At 44.6% G+C, this 21,712-nt stretch overlaps 1 protein-coding gene across 1 annotated transcript in view; it reads left to right on the forward strand.

Annotated features, from left to right (window-relative positions):
• Positions 1 to 485: 485 nt before the first annotated feature.
• bahcc1b (BAH domain and coiled-coil containing 1b) overlaps positions 486 to 21,712 on the forward strand; it is a 56,017-nt gene continuing 34,790 nt past the window's right edge. The window contains exons 1-2 of the mRNA XM_070990230.1: positions 486 to 676; positions 4,195 to 4,526. Of these exons, the coding sequence (XP_070846331.1) occupies positions 4,355 to 4,526 (172 nt within the window). The 5' untranslated portion in view covers positions 486 to 676; positions 4,195 to 4,354. The remainder of the gene's footprint in view (positions 677 to 4,194; positions 4,527 to 21,712) is intronic.

A 21,712-nucleotide genomic window follows, 5' to 3' on the forward strand; every position in this document is an offset into this window, starting at 1 on the left:
TCTCCGCACACTGAACACCGCCGAGCTGTGCCGCCTGTCTCCTCGCATTCGCCTGTGCACGCAGTGCGCCGAGGGCTGCAAATCAAACGCCCGCCGTTTCGCTCCGCGGCTCCGGCGGCTTCCTCATTGGCTCGGAGCGACAGCCAATAGCAGCGTGTGTTTACCGTCCGGTGTGTGTGTGTGTGTGTGTGTGTGTGTGTGTGTGTGTGTGTGTGTGTGTGTGTGTGTGTGTGTGTGTGTGTGGAGGGGAGGAGGTGGGGTGAGGTGTGTGTGTGTGTGTGTGTTTGTGTGTGTGTGTGGAGGAAAGGGTGGGGCGGGGGTGGGGGTGCGCCTCACGGGCACGCTTTCACATTGTCGTTCTCAAACCAATAGGCCTGCGCGTTCACCCCTCCCCGCGCACGCACGCACACACACACACCCCTCCGTCCACCTCCTCCTCCTCCCGGCGTGTCTGAGTCTCCGGCTGCATGAACGAGCCTCGATTCACTACAAGCCTGAACTTCTACGATGCGTCTCTCCCATACCTCAACTGACTGCACAGCACAGTCTGCAGCAGCATAGGATGTAATCAATCCCACATGTTTCACCTCTGCGACTCGGGGATTTTCACTTTGAATATTTTTCTACTTTTTCTTTCATTATACCCCGCTCGCCTTGCAATGGATATAACTTACCAGTAAGTAGAAAATGAATTTATAGGTGTGTTTTATAATCTTAAGTGATTGTACTGGATGTCCATTTTGGTTCAAGTGCTGCATGCAGGAGAGGGTGATATAAATTTACCGTTTTATTTAAATGGGGATGCGTCTATTTTTCCTAAATACTCTGCGATTTTTCACTGTCACACCTTTCGAGAAGTACCTAAAATGCAAGCTGATATGACTCTGCTCCACCTTACAGAATAATAATCTGAAGACATCCCTCATTCAGGAATAATAATATAACCATTAAAGCAACGTACCTCATGATTTGAGCGTATTTTTGGAGGGACTTATTTCGGCTATCTCGTCCTCTCTGTTGTCTCTCCTGTCCAGCCTGGACGGCCGAGCTGTGGGCGATACGTGTGTCACTTTTTGATCTGACCTCTCTCCACAGCCAAATGACTTGTGTGTTTCGGATTCATTCAGAGGACTATTGGGAAGCGCTCGCTTTTCAGCGCGCCTCCCGACTCCTGTAGTTTTATACATGATAAATTGTAGATTATTCCGTCTTAGTTTCCCGTTGTGCGAGTGTCGGTGTGAGTGTGTTGGAGAGGGTGGGAGACACGGGCAGTTGATTCCAAACTGCAGTGCTCCCTGCATCCCCCCTCGGCATGAAGGCTGTGCAGACGCCGGGCTGTCCTCGGCTCGGCCGGGCTTGTCTCTCTTGTTTAGCCGGCCCCTGAATATCCGGGTTTACTGTCCCGGTTATGTATTGTGACTTTATTACTAAATTGTCAAAGGCAATGAGCTGGCCTCTGAACCCGAGCCACTTCAAAAGTGGATGCCTTTTTAATTCCTTTTATCTTTTGCCCAAAGGTCCGGACATTTATGATTTATTAGATTTTTGTTCAAATCGCGCAAACAAACAAATGTTTGTTTGTTTGAAACCTCAATTGCACTAGATCTTGAATACACAATTCTTGGCGGATTTGCTGACTTTTGTGTGAAGTTCGTGTATTGTCGTTTTGACCAGTATTGGTTACTTTGCATGTGACGGTAGTTTGACCCTTTGCAGGGCAGTGATGGTGCGTGTGTGTGTGTGTGTGTGTGTGTGTGTGTGTGTGTGTGTGTGTGTGTGTGTGTGTGTGTGTGTGTGTGTTAGAGAGATGTGTATGGGGTTTTGGGGGAGTCCAAGTGAAGTGGAAGGAAGTCTGACCGCCTTGCACGTAGATACGCACTCGCGCACACTCACATACACACAACAGCGGATCCAAATGATCATTTTCCCCAAACTGTTACGCGCGATCTGCTCACGTCGTTCTGTTTGCGTGGCGTGCGATAACATGGGATTTAGATTCAGGTTGTTAAATGTAGCCTGAGTGGCTCGCTGTTGACGTGGAATGTAAACACGGAGGACGTGTGTATACGGCCTGAAAATTTAAAAATGTATAGACAAACGTCAGACGAGAGTGGTTCATGATTGATGTCCCGTAGAGAAGGGCCATTGTTTCTCACAGCCTAGGGGACAGGAGAGAGTCCATTTTGCCTTCCCAGTGCGCTTGCAGTAGCCTGCATTTCTCTCCTTTTTTAACCCTCATTTTTTTCCCTCTTGCTGTCGACTAGATGCAGTCGAAAATGATAACGTGGTTCTCCAAACATAAGGGGAATTAAATTATTTAAATATACCCGCACTTTAGGGCAAACATTCTTCTGGGAAGCATTTGGATATTTGCATACATTGGATATTCATCCGGATCTGGGATATTTTATGCTTGGGAGTGTTTGGACGCACACAAACGCATTTTCAGGCTCTGTCAGAGCTGCTGAACTTTGGAGACCCCCCTCCCTCAAAACACAATTCCTGAAAGTTGGGAGTCCTTGAAGCAGGCTTTGTGTGTGTGTGTGTGTGTGTGTGTGTGTGTGTGTGTGTGTGTGTGTGTGTGTGTGTGTGTGTGTGTGTGTGTGTGCGTAAAGGAGACTTGAATATCGGAGCTCATGCATCTTATATTCCCATGCACTTCATAAGCCCCTGGTCCACCAGAGCATTTGATATTTTCTTTGTTCCTTTATCGTTGATTCCTGGGAGGTGCTATCAGCATCTACAGAGCGCTAGATGGACGTGCCATGCATTGAAAGGCCTCATAGACGGACTGCTGAGGTGTGTTTGGCGAGCGCAGGCACCCAGCTCTCCCTATCTGAGCGTCACATGGAGTCCTATTTAAGTAAATGACCTGGACTATAAGGCATACATATAAAGTCGATGATTTCCTAGTCTATTTCCCTGTTTATTGCCCCGCTCTTTCGCACTGGAGCATAAAGGTGATTTGATTTGTGTTTGTGATTACAGTGTAGCCTACATATACTGTATATGTAGCAGAGATGCATTGCCATTGCCAGGAGGCGAGGGCCACTGATGCTGACTCCGTAGGAGTTGATAGAAATAGCTGTTTCATCGCCGTTTCCATTATTAAGCAACCCCCCAAATAAGAGCAAAGGTTACAATGGTGCTAACTAAAAAAATCTAAACACTGAAGGTGAAACAAGTCAGATAAATACACAAAAGCAAGACGAAAGTCAGATTTAATTCATAAAAGCTCAAACGCTATTGATCCAAGACAGAAATCTGTATTTGTGTGTGTGTGTTTATGCGTGCGCGTGTGTGAGTGTGGCTGGATCTTATATCAATCCCATATTTCACTGCCTTAAAAAACATGAAATAAAGAATATCCTCTAAAGTGGCACAACCACGCGTTAAATGTAAGCACAGTGGATCAGATTTTCCGACAGCTGGATGAGGGAAGAAATCAAACTTAATTTACATAAACAATAATCAAAGCAGAAACGTGTGTTTCTTTCTTTTGGGCCACTGTGGGGAATCTAAGGTCGGGGACCAGATTTGAGTCGCCATAATTTGGGCTAAAAACTGCTTTTGTGCATTCTTGCTCAGAAGTGTTGTGCAAATGGCTTTCTTCATATTTGAGCCCCTGGAGGTCCGGTTTGTTTACGACCAGTCCTTGTTCAGTCTGAAGACTTCACAGCTCGTCCTTCATCGAGAAAGGCTCTTTACCGCTGTGAACTCTTGTACTGTATATGCACCATTTGTTTGTACCTCAGCCAAATCTCCCCCTTTCCTTTCCATTCTTTTCGCTGATAAAGAAAGCTCCCGTGTGCGTTATTTGCATCGTGTTTGGTCACAGGATAAGGAGGAGGAGGAGGAGGAGTAGGAGGCAACGATGTAGTGCAGGGTAAATCCACCTAAACTCCGTCCAGCCACCTTTTTTATCTGCAGGACAGACTTTACTCACCTTCCCGGGCTGGCATAAATCGTCCTGAAATGGAACATCGAGACGAAGCAGTGAGAGTAAAATGGAAATGTTTTTTTCCCCAAAAACATTTTTTTTTGGTCAAATTTGAATTGCTTTTGTAAATACCAGTTGTTTGTCTAAACATGAACAGCGACTGTCTCTCAGTTCAGCCTTTTCTTCAGCACTGCATCCCTGGTTGGCTCATTATTGTCAGCGCTTTGACGTGTCTCCTGCTCTCTCTTTTGTAGGACATGACGGGGACTCAGTTTCTACCCTGCAAAGCCAAAACTCCGCTCAATGCGAGGGGAGCCCGAAGTTCATAAAAGGGATTATTTGCATCTGGGTGCCTGAGACCTTCGGTGCCTCCGGATTTTACTTTGGATTTGGGATTTATCGGGTCTCACCGGGATGGAAAGCCGAGATTTCGCTCCTCCGCACCACCTCCTGACGGAGCGGAGCGCGTTGGTTCACAGCGCCGCGTCTCGGATGGCGCCAGGCGGCCACGGCTCCGTGCAGCACCCCGCTCACTTCCAGCCGGGGAAATACTACTCGTCCCACCTCTCCATGGGTCCGCACTCAGGTCAGTTTTGAACGCAGCTCTTTTTATGTGTATAAATGACAAGGGTGGCTTTAAAAACACAGTCAGCGCCTCTCTTTTGTCTGGAGCATATGTTCCCCATATTACAAACTTGGGAAGCTCCTTGGGACGAGCTAGATTTTACTGTGGATGGAACTGGCTGTTTTGGGTATTTAGAAAAAAGCAAAAATGCCCATGACATGTTAAGGAGTTTTATGTTTTATTCGCTTTAATGAGCTGTTTATGACAGAGCTGATTTCTGTGTGTAATACATGGAAATAAATAACATTTATCAGATTAGTGTGTCAGCCTGGCGTAAAAGTAAAATATGGAACATTGTGGGAAATTTCGCCCTCCAAGAAACTTTTCTTCTTTGGCAAATTAGATTAACTTTGAATTTACGGTGTACCTCCATTTTTTGTTTTAAACCTCTCCTGATTTTACACATATTCTCGGATTATTCGCTTTTATCACACAGGATTATTAGGCGTTTCCAGTAGCATAATCTTGTCGTAGATTTATATGGTTTCATCAATTAGTAAAGTACTAATCGTTGTCATTTGATGTAATTAATTAGAATTGGGTAATTCCACTGCTTAGATTTCCCATTAAACAATAAATTAAAAGCTATTATCTGAGCTCGTCCCTCGTTTCTGCTGTTGCTGTGTGGTGGTGCGGTTCCAAGGTGCATGGTGGTTTGGTGCTGGTGGGTTCGGGCCACATGCTGGTTTGTACTGGTCACAAACTGGGGATCGAGGTTGTGGGGAATGGAGTAGGGCTCTGGCTAATAGAGGTGCGGGTAATACCAGAAAATCCGGTTTCTATATTGAGCGGGGACGTGACGGGGTGCGAATGGGTTGACAGTGCATGCATTAGATTTAACAAGTAGCTTTGGTATCCTGTCTCAATAGGAGGGGGAGGGAAGGTGTGAGCGTGTATGCGTGTGTGTGTGGAGAGAGAGAGAGAGAGAGAGAGAGAGAGAGAGAGAGAGAGAGAGAGAGAGAGAGAGAGAGAGAATCATACAGTGTCTATACACTGAACTAACTGGATGAATGTAAACGCTCCCGATGAGAAATCTCATTAATTATCATTTGCGAATGCAGCGGGCTCTTTAAATAGACGCTGAGACTCGGGCCTATGAATGATATCGTGTGCAGTGTGTAGGATCCACACATCCTCTGTCTCCGCTCAATTTGCATATTCATTTTACACAACAGCAAAACCGACGCAGACGTCCAGTGCGACGTTTTCACTCGTAAAATCTGGAGCAAAATGCGCAATTTTCCACATTTCCGGCGAACACAATAATCCATATGCAGAAATATAAAGTGAATCAGTTTGACTTCTGGTGAGGTTGAGGTCCTGGTTCTGGTCTTGGCTGCAACACATGGAGGCAGCCTGATTATAAAAACAATAAGATTTTTATTAGCTTGTTTTTGACAGTAAAGAGCACACGTGGAGTTGTAAAGCAGAATATATACGCTTTTATTTTCCATAATCTATTTACATATATGCAGTACATGTAACAGCTCAAGATTTATATTTATTATTTTTTATAATTCAAGGATTTCTGAAATCCATTCTGAAATTTGACATATTTATTACCCTCATGTCTAATAAAAGTGTTATTGTAAATTTAATGTGTAGAAAATGTATTATGCTATGTATTATTCTGAAATTCAAGTATGTATTGTTGTATGATATATATGAAATCACTGATATAATTATAGTTCTTCGTTATACTATATTAAATGTATTATACAACTATTCATACAGAATAATTTATTCTATATTTATAAAATATTTGACATATTTTTCAAGGCATTTAGCTGCATGTCTTCTTAAAATCTCACTGGAAAGATTTTTTTTTTTAACAAAAATATGTCCATGTCAGTTTTAAACCCACAACTTGCTTTAACAAACACACATCTAGCTTGCATAAGGATTTAAACAGATTAGCCTCCACCTTGACTGATATTGCTACTCGCTGACGTGTATTATGGCCCAATTTAAAAATGCTTCTGTAATGTTGAAAGGGGAAAAAAAGCGTAGTAATGCAGGGTGATAATGCTATTGAAATATATTCAAGAGGGCCTCTCACTGGGTCTCAAGGTGCATGACACTGTATTGAGATTCCAGATACCCAGACTCTCCATGCATGTCCCTGATGGGGTTTTGACTGACATGATGGGCATAGAGGATTGTTGTTTTGGGATGGGGGTTGGGGTGTGTGTGTGTGTGTGTGTGTGTGTGTGTGTGTGTGTGTGTGTGTGTGTGTGTTTGCTGGGAGGTTAGGATGGGGGTTACCTTTGTGCTTGCCCCCCTTAGAGATTCAGAAAGCTGTATGCCTGGCCCTAGGCCTCGGCACAGGGGGTAGATATGATGTGGGGTTGGCCATACCAGGGCAGGAGGGGGGTTACGATGGGGGGTTTGTTTCAGATCTTTGAAAGACACACACACACACACACACACTCACACACACAAACTTTTACCTTCTCACAAGCGCAAACCGGGTGTATCACTTACAGAAATTCAAAGCAAAAAAAAAAGAAAAGCCCCTCTCATTCCCCCTGTTTTTTCATATCCCGGAAAACCTGCAATCCATCAATTTGCAGAAGCCTCTTATTTAGATCAGCATGGTGTCTGGTTGAATATGGTCGCGCTTGACAAGGTGATGGAATGACAGCCGCATACCAACGCCATAAGACACAGCCCCCATTTGATAAAACCCCACAATGATATTACACAGGCGTTTAGATTACTGATAGGAGCAGTGGGAAAGCCTTTGTCTCTCTCCCTCTCTGTCTGTGTCTGTCTGTCTGTCTGTCTGTCTGTCTTGCTCTCTTTCCCCTCCCTGTTTCACTGCTTTGCTTTTATTACAGTCTCTCTCCCTCTCTTTCTTCCTTTTTTTTCCTGTGATGTTAGCCCCCTGGGCAGTAGTTGTGCAAGTGTGTGTGTGTACGTGCGTGTGTGTGTGTGATTAAGGTTAGGTTTAGCCTGCAGTAGCACAGGTGTGCAGTATTATGGAGGGCGTGGCAGAACTTGTCATTGAACAGGTGTGTTACTTCCCAGACAGCAGACGGTTTTTGTTTACATGGCTCTGTATGTGTAAGAGTGTGTGTGTGTGTGTGTGTGTGTGTGTGTGTGTGTGTGTGTGTGTGTGTGTGTGTGTGTGTGTGTGTGTGTGTGTGTGTGTGTGTGTGTGTGTGTGTGTGTGTGTGTGTGTGTGTGTGTGTGTGTGTGTGTGTGTGTGTGACGCACACACAGTCCATAAAAGGGTTTCTCTCTTGAGCTGCTTGTGTTTTGTGCTTTGAAAAAGTAAAACCATAATCAGAATGTTTTGGTTAGACTTGATAACCTCTCTTCCTCGTCTCTCTTTCTTGTCTCTCAGTCTCTCCTCTCTTTGGCCTTCTCTCCTGACCTTTCTCTTCTTTTTTTCCTCTCTCCATCACCCCCTCTCCTCTCTTCTCTCGTTCATTCTTGTTAGTGAAGCACAAGATCCTGCAGTTAGATTCCATGTTTCTTTGCTTCAAATGTGTGTGTAGTATGTGTGTGTGTGTGTGTGTGTATGCGCTCTGTCCATTTATCACGATGCTGTCAGTAATGTCTCCCCTCTCTTGGAAGTTTCTTTGCTCTGGCTTTGATCGTCACGGCAGCACAGACGAGACACGCCCCTTCACCCTCCTACCTGCACACACCTTCACACACAAAGTACTTGTATGACATGAAGAGAAATCATGGTGTGTGTGTGTATGTGTGTGTGTGTGTGTGTGTGCACATGAGTTTAGAAGTTTCTGTGTGTATGCGCTTGTATGATTAGAGACACAGAGGGCTGTAGTTACTACAGATATGCATTTGTGTGTGTGTGTATGTGTAGGGTAAAAGGAAAGCCCTATATATGAAAGAAAGAAAGAACAGAGCGCAAAGAGAATATGAGCATGTGAAGGATAGATGGATGGCGCAGGGGAGGGGAGGGAGGAGGAGAAGGAGGAGTAGAGGGAGTAGAGAGGCTGAATGTTTCCACCTGGTTGGTAATCCAGTCAGATTACCACCGCCTGACGGCACCCACTGGCCGCCATCCCCAGCTCCTCAGCCTGCCGTCTCCGCTGCCTCTCAAGAGTGCGAGAGAGTGAAAGCGAGAGAGACGAGCCGTTTGCCTGTGTGTGTGTGTGTGTGTGTGTGAGATGAGTCAGCAGTGGATGAGCTTCAGACAGACCCAACCCTCCCACCCCTCCCACCCCACCTCACCAGCGCTACCCAGGGTACAAGGGGCACATCCCGTGTGTGTCGTGCAAGATGACCCCCTGTGTGGAGGAGGCAGCTGGCGGGGGCTGCAGCCAGCCGGGCTGCAACTGGACGCAGGGAGTCTGTTCAATTTAAGATAAAAATGAAATAAAACAAAACATATACATCAAAAATTTGGGTTTAATTTGCCCCATACATGTGTAGAGAACCATACATCATATCATCATTATATGATTGTTGAGTTACTCACACAAACTAGAATATGATATGATTGTTAATGATATTTGCATCCTTTCATTTTCATTTTTTTATGTTATAAGGTGAAATTTGAGCATTTATGCCTAAAACAACAACGTTTAAATGTTCACATTTTAGTCAGCGTAACAGCAACATGAAAAATAACAGCCAGGAAAACCCATTTGTTCTGGGTAAAGTTAACCCAGTATTGCATCAGTGTTTATTGGACAATGATCCTTGGTGTATTAGGATGAAAGACATTCATTAAGCACACGCATACATATTTTTTTTTACAATAATGACTTTTTTGTCAAGCTCTTAATACTGTAAACCTGATTTTACACTGACACCAGTACTGCACTTATCTTAACTTAAGATAAAATATTCAGCAAGGCCAAAGAAACCAGTTAAATGAGTCTGTTTGAAATTTGTTGACGCATTAATGGCATTAAGTCATTAAGTCATTAAGCAAAGTCATTAAAGTCATTTCCATTACAAATTAGACCCTTGTGTATGCTTTGATATTTCAAGCAAACTATGGCAAATCACTTAAAATATTCCTGAATGTTTCACTGCGTCTAATCATTTGACCTCGGAGTAATTGTGACCGAGATTTGAGTCGTTCTAAAAGGTCACACCAGCGGAGAGATAAAAAATTGGAATGTATTAGCCAGAGCTCTTTTTGATGTTGGAGTTTTGAGTGAAGCGTGCATTTGTTCTGAAGCACATTTGCTGCAGTGACAGAACACTTTTGTCTCATCTCCAACTCTCGTCCAACATGTGAACAGCTGCTTATTGTCGGTAGCAGTGATTTGAAGGGAGCGGGTGCGTTTGGTTGCGACATCTCCGGGGTGTGAACACACGCCACCATCTGATGACTTGGCATGTGAATGGAGAGTGCCAGACTTCCTGTGTCCATGTGCTCTTTTCTCGCTGTCTCTCCTCTTCCCCCTTTTCTTCTTCTTCTTCTTCTTCTGTCCCTCGCTGGCCAGGCCTCCCCTCCACCCGTCTTCCTTGCTCCTCTTTAACCACATGCTCGCCCTCCCTCTTCCTTCTCTCCTTCTGCTTTCCTCTTTCACCTCCCCTTCACTCTGCGCTCTCTCCTCTCGGCTTGTTCGAGTGGTCCTCCAGCCCTCCTTCCTCCTCCTCCTCCTCCTTCTCCTCTCAGCCGTGTACCTCCCCACTCTCCCCCTCCCCCCTTACACTCTCCTCTCTTCTCAATCGATCCCCCCACCTCTCATATCCAGCTTCCATCTCTGTCTAACTCCCCACACACCCATCACCTCCTCGCGTTGTTAGCAGATGAGCTTCTCTCAGCACTCCTCCTATTTCTGTCTCAATTTCAGCCTGCTTCCTCTCCTTTTTCACGTAGCCTCATTTGTTTCTCTCCCCCATACCCTCCTCTCTTCTTGCCTCCCCCTCTCCCTGCTATTCGGCCGGTTGTTAACGGGCCTGTCCCGGTGCTACTCGGCCCATGGCCAACTCACTAAATCAGAAACGATTGGAGGATTTGGCAAGAGGGAGTGAGAGCTCAGCGCGGCGTCTTTGAAGTCAGAGAAATGAGAGAAAAATGACATTTTAAACAGCCCGCAAAACACAAGGCTAAAACAGCTTCTTACTCTGTACAGGAGAAGGGGGAGCTGGGTGTGCGTCTGTGTGTGTTCATTTAAGAATATAAGATCTTTTAGGTGACTATGTGGCTTCTGTGGCTCTTATTCATGATATAAATGCTTGAAAAAGTCACAAGATATGTGAAAAAAAGTGTGCATTTGTGGCTGCGTGTGTGTGTGTGTGTGTGTGTGTGTGTGTGTGTGTTTGCAGACACTATAATTCCCGGCTATTTTATGGCTTTCCACTGCTTCAGAGGGGTCAAGGCAATCCTCTGTTTACGCGACGTGACAGAGAGGTGACATCACTTAGCGAGGGGTGGGACAGACATGATGTCACAGTCTCGCCAGATCCACAGGTCTGCACCCCGTGAAAAAGCGTACAGCAGTGATGCGGCGCAGCCACAGCAACCCTTATCACGGCAGCAATCGACACCTGAGACGAACCGGCTTTTATTTGTCTCGGGGTCACATTTATGTCTGACTCATCGTCACTCGAGCTGACTTGTTTGACTCAGCCAGAGCCCTTTCCTCGGCTGTTGTGTTTTGGTCCTCTATTCGATTCATTTCAGCTCTGTTTGGCTCATTCATATTGTAATGGCCTCCATTCAGGCGGGACTATGTCCAGTTTGTTTTGCTGTCAGGGCCTCAGATGGATGGAGGGCCCCGTAGGTTCATCTGGAGGTGAGGTTAAAGAAGGCAGAGTGGTTGGACTGCCCCCTGAATCCAAGGCCCTTCAAGGTTTTCTGAGTCATGCTGCTGCTGTCGTACAGGTTGAACAGACTGAGTATTTGGTGTGAAAGACAGCTAATGTGCTCTTAAAGAGGAGATAGGTTCATATCTGTGTGTGTGTGTGTGTGCATGTGTGTGTTGATGTGGGGAAAGAGAGTAAGAAAAAGGGAAAAGCAGCTGTGTGGAACAGCATGGATCGTTACACAGTGACACACATGAAAGCATTAAGTATATTCAGGAGCCGTCGTTGAATATACATGGAGCTGTGTGCAGCTTTGTATGCATGCATGTGTGTGTGTGTGTGTGTGTGTGTGTGTGTGTGTGTGTGTGTGTGTGTGTGTGAGTGTGTGTGTGTGTGTGAGTGTGTGTGTGTGTGAGAATCCCCTCCCATGCTCTTGCCCGAGCTGAGAGTAGTGAGAAAGAAAACAAGGAAAGAGAGCACGAGAGAGAGGAAAAAAACAAAAAAAAAACAACAAAGATCCGTCATCAGTCATTCATGGCTAATCAGTCTCGTGGGACGTGCGTGCACGCACACACACACACGCACACACACACGCACAGAGCTGAGGTCCTAATCCTACTGGGACTGCTTGTGCCTCTGTGTGCCTGTCTAAATTTTGGATCTTGGCTGATTAGAAGCAAACTCTCCCTTTCTGCATCTCTCTCTCTACCTCCACTTCTCTCTCTTTTTCTCTCCGTCTTTTCTCCTCTCCGTCTTTGATTGCTGCTAAAGTGTCTCTTCTCCTTCTCCCCATTTTTCTCTTTTGTCTCTTTAATAACCGCCTACTGTCTTTTCCGGTCGTTTTGATGTGTGTTTTTGTAATGTTTGGAAGCATGTGTGCATGCATAATATAGGGATGTCTTTTGTGTGTGTGAGTGTGCACTTATCTCTGCTTTCGCATGTGCGTGCTTACTGCTGCCTATGTGTGATGTGTACATGTGTGTTTGTACGTCTTGCTTCATCAGAAACACTCAGTGGTGGTCTGTGTTTTATCGCCTCTTCCATTTGCTTCAGCTTTGTCTTTTTCTGAAATCAAATAAGCTTTGGTGGCATGGATGCCAATGTTGTTGTCAAAGCTTAATTACATATTTCTGAATGCAATACATTATCATAAGAATATACAGATAAATAATCACAAGACACATGTCCCAAACAGTACAATCCTGTGGATAAATACCATGGCGTGCAGATACATTGCAGGAAAGAGAGCTGTTTTTGCTGCTCTGTCCAAAAATCCAAATTTTTTCTCCAAGTATAATGCTGACTTTCAGTAAAAAATGTTCTCATAAGTCCACATAATCGTAGCATCCATCAGGAAGTGAAGCTCTTTCTCAAGCGAACAGTCTTTTCTTGGTAGCAGAGGCTCATTATCATAATATGAATATGGATATTTTCTGATCATAACATAAATCACGTTACAAAATTACATTATTGCCCAGCCAGCGTCTACCTGTCTCAGTGGCCAAGCTGTGTGCACATCCTCATGTTTTTTCTCAGCTTTTTTTTACTGTCTACAGTGGAGAGATCGAGCGCTGTATAGTGTGTTTTAACATTTTTAACCTCCTAATTTCTTTCCAACAGGTCAGGACCTTTTTTTCAGTTTGTGTTTAATTTGTGGTGGTGGAAATCTTTTGTGTCTTTTCTGTCTCCCTCCTCATGTGAGGTAGAGCTGAAACAGAAAAAGAAAAATACATTCAGCTATTTAGCCAATTTTTAAAAAGCAAAAATGCTTTTTTAAATATCATTGTCAATTTAATATCTTTGGTTTTAAGGTATTACTTGGAGAAAGCGATGCGTTTCAAGACATCACAAGGGGCTCTAAGAATTTGTGATGAGCAATTATTCCCTTTTTTGACATTTCATAGGTAAATTATTAATTGAATAATCAAGAAAATACTTGTCAGACTGATAGTGAAATTGTTGTTAGTTGCAGCCTTATTATCTTTTTTCTTACCATCTATCATCCTTTTTCTTCATTCTCTCTTTTATTTATCCCCCCCCCCACTTTATTTCCTCTCTGTGGATCTCTCCAATAATCTTTTATTCCTGTGTAAATATGACAGCAATGAGGGAATATAAAGAATGGAAAAGCCACGCTGAAATAAGGTCAGACTGGGTTATTCTCACCTGCTTTCTCTCTCTCTCTCTGTCTCTCTCTCTCTCGCTCATCCTGTCTCCTCCCTCCCTCCCTCCCTCCCTCCCTCCTCCGCTCGCTCCCTTGTTGCCTCTCTCCCGTGTTCGCTGTCTGCTGATCCTGCTCTTCTCTCTTGTTCTTCCCCCTCACACACACACTGGCACACACTGGCAGTCTGACGCCCACACACTCACACATATGCAGCACACACACACATACTCACGCTGACACCTGCATGTCGAGCCGTTGAGGGTCTAATTTAAGTAAAGTGCTTCTCTAGGAACCACAACCCCTCAACTCATGATGATGGAGGGTTATACGGTGCGGCGTGGTTGAACACACACACAGTTATACATAGATACACACACACACATCCTGCTCCAGTGATACGGAGATATGACTCTGTGGTGTGGGATTGAAGGAAGCACTGTAGATGGCTTGTAAGTAGCATACTGTAATAATAACGTGATATTTGATTCCCGTTGGGAAATTCACCTTTTCTGGGCTGTCGGTAGATCAGACTGCAGGGTCAGTTACAGCGGTGGCAGAGCTGGTGGGGATTTAGTGTCTTGCCCAAGAACACTCGAGCAGGGTGGATGCTGGCTGACATGGAGACGACTGAATCTGGGTCTGCTGGTTAAAGGATGTTGTCCTCTTCGCTGCAAACCGCCCTGCTGCTTTGCTTCTGCTGCGTAGGTGTCTTTGTTTCCACTGGAGTTTGAGCTAACTTTAGCTGAAGCTGCACCGCTGCTGCAAATCTGAGGCCGCAATCACAAACATTCATGGAAAAAAATAGCATGAAGTGTTTTGTTTTTGGTAAGTTTAATCCATGATCCAAGTTAAGTCAAGACACGCCAGTTTACTTCAATTATCGCATGATTTATCATACATTACTTTCCACAAAACTTGCAAAAAAGTAGCAACTCTTGAAAACAAAGCTTAATCTAAATCTATGAAACCTTCCCGATGTCTTATTGCAGCTCAAATGTATAATTCATTTTATTTGCTGTAGCTTTTGGCACTTTCTGGCACTGGAACTTGTTAGCAAACTGTTACTTATATACACAACCAGCAGTTATGAAACAACATTATCATTAAGAGTTATGTATGTGTCACCTGATGAATGTCAGTCTAATATTAATATTAGCTCTATTTTTGGTCTCCACCACCTCCTCAGGGAAATATCTGTCTTTAGCTGCTAAATGCGCCACTAATGTTCAATAGCTAATCTCCAACTTTGCCTGTGTTGGTAGCGTACAATGGGTTATTAGCTGCCTGCTGTAATGACAGCTGTGAGACTGAAATTAAGCAGTTGAGCGCAGCTCAGAAAGCCTAAAGAATGACCTTGAAGATGATAAAATGCTCATCGGGCTAAAGGTAGCGTAATTCATCACGATGAGCGCTGCCTTTCGCACACTAGTTAGCATGTGAGCCATTGTTAATATAAAAATATTGATCATATCCTCAGTCGAGGTTCTGGCTGGCCCAGCTTTTTCTTAGAAAATCGCCTCATCCAGAAATGTTCACGAAACAAACAAAAAACAAGGTGCAGAGTTAAACTGGCTTCATCTGCTAAAATCTTCTCTGGGCTCTCTCTTCTTCTTCTTCAAATATTGAACCATCACACCACGCAGTCTTCACATATTGTTAACATCTACTGTTATGGTTTTGAACCATAACAATCAGTAATAGTCAGTTAATCAGTAACAGAGTCACATGATGCCACACTAAAGAACATGTGTTTAATAGGGATTCTGAGCTAAGGCACCATAGATTGTAATATGTAACCAGAAAGCAGTAAATTTTGATAAGTGGTGAACTTGTATTGTGGTTGAACTTCAGTAGATCATATGATTCATGAAGAAAACATGTGTACCTGTTCTGCCCACGGTGACGTGTTTTCCGTTAGACTCACTTTGTGCTCTTCCTGGTGTCTTGACCTCCTGGTGTATTTCATCCAGCAGCAGGCACATGCAACACACAAATCATTATGGTGTGTGTGTGTGTGTCTGCGTGTGTGTGTGTATGTGTTTGCTGTGGCTGCACACTGAATGGACCACAGGGGCGTGGCACGGGCTTGTCGGACAACCAGAACTCCCAGAAAAGGCTTGCTCACTGTTAACCAGAGCTGCAAAGCAACTGTGGGGGTGAGGCTGGGGGGATGCCAACACACACACACACACACACACACACACACACACACACACACACACAGTTAGACGGAATTGCATTATTGAGTCTCACCGCAGGCTTTCCTGAAATATCAGCAGCCTTATGCTTTTAATTAGTGTGTATGTGTGGGTGTGTGTGTGGGGGTGTGCGAATGTGTGCGTGTGTGTGTGCCCACACGTACCATTTGTGTCTCATTCTGACCCAGGCAGCAGAACCAGTCTCGTATGACCCTTGTTCCCCAAATTCCCCTGTTTTCTTTGGTGAAACATGGAAAAACTTACCCCGGCAGCCCCTCCTTCCTGCTTCCTAAGAATCTCTCATGTGTTCCTGCTTTCCACGGCCATATATGGTCCTTCCTCCTGCCGTGGGTGGGTGGGTGTGTGGTGTCTAAAAAGTCTGTGGTCAAAAGCAGGAACATTTTCCTCCTCACTCACAGTTTACTGGTGCATTTGGTGGACCATCGCCGGTGGAAAACAACAGCGGAGGGCCTTTTTTTTCTCTCCAGCTGGTTTGACACAAGGTGCAATGTTGCACGTTTTCTCTGCTGCTCTTTTAATTCCTCCTTCTGTTATTCCCTGTACTTTTCACGGAGTCATGGAGCCAGCAGATGACGGGCCTTTTAGCATCCTTACTGGCTCTTGATGGCTTGATGGCACACATGTAGGTGCAGTGAGATTGGGATGTCACTACAGTGGTCTCGTGCATGCAGAGAGATGGTAGTAGAGAGAGAAGAGAGAGAGAGAGAGAGAGAGAGAGAGAGAGAGAGAGAGAGAGAGAGAGAGAGAGAGAGAGAGTGTGTGTGTGTGTGTGTGTGTGGATGGCGAGGCTGTGGTCTGCAGCCTGGGAGTCAGGCTTTGAGCTGTGCTGTTCATAGTCTGCTGATTTATGCGCCTCACAGGGAAATCTCTCATTTGTAGCTCTTTCATCTCATTTTTCCCCTCCACTCTCTTTCTCTCTCTCTCTCTCCATTTCTCTTTCACTGTCCTCTCTCTTCTTCCCGCCGTAATGTGATTCAGTACAGCCGCTCATCCCAGGCGACATGCCATGCTTTGCTTGCACACCCTGCTCTCTCTAACATGAATGAGTCAATTGATGAATAATAAGATAGAGCAGAAGGAAAATGCTATCTGGATCTAGTCGAGCAAAAGAACTCCTTTTCTCCCCTGAACGTTTTCTTTGTAAGCACTGCTCGGGCGCTTACTCACACATTGAATGTGTTTGTGTCCCCAGTGCCATAATGCTTTTACGGACCTTTGTGTGTGTGTGCGTGTGTGTGTGTGTGTGTGTAAGCGCCTTCCACAACCGCCTTGTTTGAGTAGCCCTGTCACTTGTGCAATTCCGTGGTGTCAAAACAGATCAGAAAGGTCTGGCTTGACTCCTGCCCTCACATACACACACACACACACACACACACACACACACACATGCAGACGTGCTCTCTCTCTCTCTCTCTCTCTCTCTCTCTCTCTCTCTCTCACACACACACACACACACACACACACAGATTGAAGGCTCAGTGCCAGGGCCCTTGGTGGTTGGAGGCTTATGAAAGGGTCGGACTGAGGAGAGGTTGCCAAGTGTACGGCAATAAGCGTAACAGCCAAGCTAACGAGAGTCAGAACCTCTGACACACACACACATGCACACACACACACACACACACACACACACACACACACACACACACACACACACACACACACACACACAGAGATTGTATTGTCAGGCTCTTGAGCTCTCTCAGTAGTCACCACCAGTGGCAACCAGAATATGTGTGTGTGCGTGAAGAGAGAGTTCACTATATCAGTGTGTGGACAGAGGCTTTTGTTAATTGGCAAATGTGACAATGGAACACGAGAGGATATTGATCTTCAATCGGATGCAGATCGATTTAACTCGTCATCCTTCCAGGTGTGTGTGCGCTGGTGTGAATGTGTGTGCGTATTGATCAGCAGCAGCCCATTCAGAGAGCTACGGTGAAGAATATCTCTCCATGACGGTGCGAGACTGTGTCTGTGCTTGCTTCCTTCTCCTTGTGACATGTTATATCACCACCGTCACCCCTCCCTCACTCTGGTGTCTTCCGTTTCCCCTCTCCTGTTTGCTTCTTCTTCCTTCTCCTCCTCTTCCTCCTCTGCTGTTTCTCTCTTTAGAATCAAGTGAAATCTTGGGACAGTCTGGCCTGTTCAGTTGTCTAGTAGTCGTTTGTTTCACTGTGGATTTCATCAAGCACTCTTCAGCAGCTGCTGAGATGGACACACTAAAGAGGATGTTGGGTTATTGTTTTTCTCACTGATTTTTGCTGGTGCATCATAATACATGTACTATATATCAGTTGGTTAAATAAATGCAAGACCAAATCTGTTATAATCCAAAAATTAGAAAAATAACCTTCAACAGGCTTTCATTTGTATTTTGCATGAAAGCATTTACAATGTTACTGTTCTTAACGTGTGTGCCAAGTATTTTGAGCAGGCTGGATTGATCCAAACTGAAACTGACACAGTGTTGCTTAAAGGTGCGAAAGCATGAGTGCACTTGTGGAAAAATGCAGTATATTTTACACAATTGGAGCCAACTTTTTAAAGCAACTTTTATGTGCTGGGGTTAAATGCAAATTCCATCCTAAAATAATCGGAGACCATCATAGGTGTTATTTCAATCACCCTCTCATACGAGTATAAGTGTTGCAATTTTCCCAGTTAAAAAGCCACTTTCTGCGGTGAATTTACTATTTTTTTTCCTTTTGTAGATAAATTTCCCCCTGTATGACTGTTAAACGTCAGTGCAAAATGGTGTCTCTGAAGCTCTGGCTGTTAAATTCTGAAGCGCTGACACCAAATCCTGACGTTTATATTGTTGAATCTCCAGATTTGCTGCTATCAAACTCCATTGTGGCTGCTCTGGAAATATAACGAAATCCCAAAATTTATGTTTGGCCCCGTTATCCATGAGAATACCAAAAATATGCCAAGCAGCAAAACCTGCCCAGAAAAGCAAGGCACATTTCCAGTGCTTGTTTTTTATAAAACAGTGTTTAAGTGTTTTTGAGTGGATTTTCCCCTTAGCAAATCACATTACAGTCAATCATGAATAAACTAAAGCAGATTTCGCTCACTGTAAGTACAGCTGACTGTATTAGTATGAATAGAAACTCGGATTTTTATCACCTTGGATTGTCAACATTGGAGGATTCGCTGCCTGTGTGTTGACACACTTTTCCAACTCATGATGCCAACTGGGAAAAATGGGAGGCATACAAACACATTTTCTACTTTAATTACCACTACTGAGACTGTACAGAGCTGTTTTCTCAACCAGCAGCTTGTATTTATGGTAAATAACATATGCACATATAGTAATAAGCTGCACATAATTGTGATGTCACTTGGGTTAGAGTGAGATTTTTGACACAGACAGATATCTGATCAGAAAGTGAAACCCACTGATCAGCAGAGTTAGTGTAATGTTTGCTATGCTCCTGTTTTATCTCGCTCCGTCTTCCTCTGATATAACTCATCAGTTATGGGTAATTCGGTGTGTTGGCATTCATCATTTGGCATTTCTGCTCAGAGCAACGGGAAACTAGGAGAGGATGCAGCGGTGACAGATGGAAAGGGAATGTGCGGATCGGGATAAAACAAAGGCGGAAACAGAGGGCAGGAAGAGAAGAAGGGGAGGAGAAAAAAAAACAGGGACAGAAATAAGGTTTACGTTAGTGGCTGGCCTCCGAGCCGATTTTCCATATCAGCAGGCCAGAGGGAGCGGGCAAATATGATTTTCTCCCCAACTCACCAACAGAAAACAGACAGAGAGGGGAGGGAGGGAGGTGACAGGAAAGAGAGGGGATGGGGGGAAGAAGAGAAAAGGAAAGGAATGAGTAAATGGAAAAAGATGGAGAAATGGGGGATGGGTGGAGATCTGTGAGGGTGAGAGATGACAGAGTACGACGACAGTCAACAAGGAATGCCAAGTCTTTACACCACTTAACTTACTGATCAATATTGCGACTGTTTGAAATCAGTGTCACTAATTTTTCAAGTGTCTTCTTTAATGCAAGTTAACTTTAATGGCCCATGCAGACACTTCCAGATGCCTCGCGTAATCTCAAAAATGCATGGCTGCTCAGCTGAAAGCTGCCTTTCCTTTCTATTGTCTGTTGTAGTAGACGAGGTGCAGCGAGCGGGGTGTGTATCGGTCTCTATTCGACGTGCATGTGTGTGTGAGAGTCTGCACTGCCAGGGGGGGCTTGTGAAACCAGGCTGAGTCTTATATGAGCTGTGTTTTATTATGACTGGCTGAAAGGCCACTGATCTACAGTTGTACACGAGAAGAGGATTTGGAGGAGTAGAAAAAAACGAAGAAAAAAAACCACTGTAAAAATATCCTGTCTGAGAGAGAGAATGAAAGAGAGAAAATAAATGTCCAGAAGGGAAAGTTTTGGACCAGTCTTTTTTTCCCCCTCCTTCCTCCAAATTTATTATGACAGCAGAGAATGAAAATATCAAGAGCGAGAGATGGAGGGATTTCTGCTTTTAAATTGACTACAGCATCTGTGTGTGTGTGTGTGTGTGTGTGAGTGAGTGTGTGTGTGTGTGTGTTGATGCTTCGGGTCCAGCTGTACACACACACACACACACACACACACACACACACACACACACACACACACACACACACACACACACACACACACACACACACACACACACACACCTCTTCCTGATTTGTCTCTTAATACACACCGCTGCTCCATCTCCCTCTTGATTTATCCCATGCCCTCTTTCTAGTGTGTGTGTGTGTGTGTGTGTGTGTGAGAGAGAGAGAGAGAGAGAGAGAGAGAGAGAGAGAGAGAGAGACAGATCGGCAGACAGTTGAAGGCACTTGTGGTTGTGGTTGTTAGGCGGCGTCGGGTCGTGGTTGAGGTGAGGGTACTGTACATAGTGTGTGTTCATGTCTGTGTGTATGTGTGTCTGACTCAAATGCGGACTGTTGTGGTTGTGGTAATTGTCTCTGATGCGAGGCAGCATTTATGGCTAACGACCCAACCCACTACCTCTCTCTCTCTCTCTCCCTCCCTCTCTCTCTCCATCCAGTGACTAATTACCTGATTCCCCGTGGATTTGTCTCCTCCTTCCCCTACAACTGTTCGGGTTGTTCCGCTAAATGAGAGCATGCTGATATGTGGGGATGCGTTCAAACAGAGCCAAACTGAACTGAGCCTGTTTGCTGAAACCGTGACAGGCTGAGTCTGAACATCATCTAGAGGTTGAACTTGGTTTTCACTCCTAGTTCCAGGCCGCATCCTTCATTATGATTGGTCAATTTAAGTAAAAAGCGAAGAGACTTGTTGAAAAGACAATTTCCTGCTGAATTTCCCCTCTGCTCATTGTTATGTCTAATTGTCATTGGCAGTAATAAGCCATAGAAAATCTGGCTGCATCATCTTGAGGTCTTTGTAACATTCAAACCAGAAAGTGTGAATTTGCTTCTCTGGGCTGCATACAGACTTGTTGCTCTTTCCTCTATACATTTCTGTTCAGCTTGTATGATGTTTGCTTGTTTTGTCTTAATTTCAAATCTGCAACCCAACAAGAGTTAAATCAACTGATCAACTTGCTCGATGTGTAGGTCCACAGTATCCGTTGTTGGTATTTGGCCCCTCTGTGAGACTCTACAAACTATGGTTATCCATAATGCTCTTCTATGCGTAGGGTCGCGGCTGCAACACAGTCTCACAGCACTTTGTGAACAAAATCGAGAGGACATGGTTTTTGTGCACACAACGTTTTTTCGTGACAGGGTGACTTTCAAACTACTGCATTTCAGTGGGGAGAATCTTTCATGTCTGCACCACGTTCACTGTCGCCCTCATTTTGTGGTCAAGTTAGCAATAGTAAATGTGCAATGTCCAGGTAGCCTTTCAAAATAAAGCTTGCTGAGAAACAATTTAGGTGACGGTTGCAGTTTCATTTAGGCACCAAAAATACTAAATTAGGTCTCAGAAGAGATTATGGATTGGGTTAAAACACTGTTGTTTTCACATGGCTATCAAACCCCT

This window comes from Chaetodon trifascialis, chromosome 21 (genome assembly GCF_039877785.1).
Source record: "Chaetodon trifascialis isolate fChaTrf1 chromosome 21, fChaTrf1.hap1, whole genome shotgun sequence".
Classification (NCBI taxonomy): Eukaryota; Metazoa; Chordata; class Actinopteri; order Chaetodontiformes; family Chaetodontidae; genus Chaetodon; species Chaetodon trifascialis.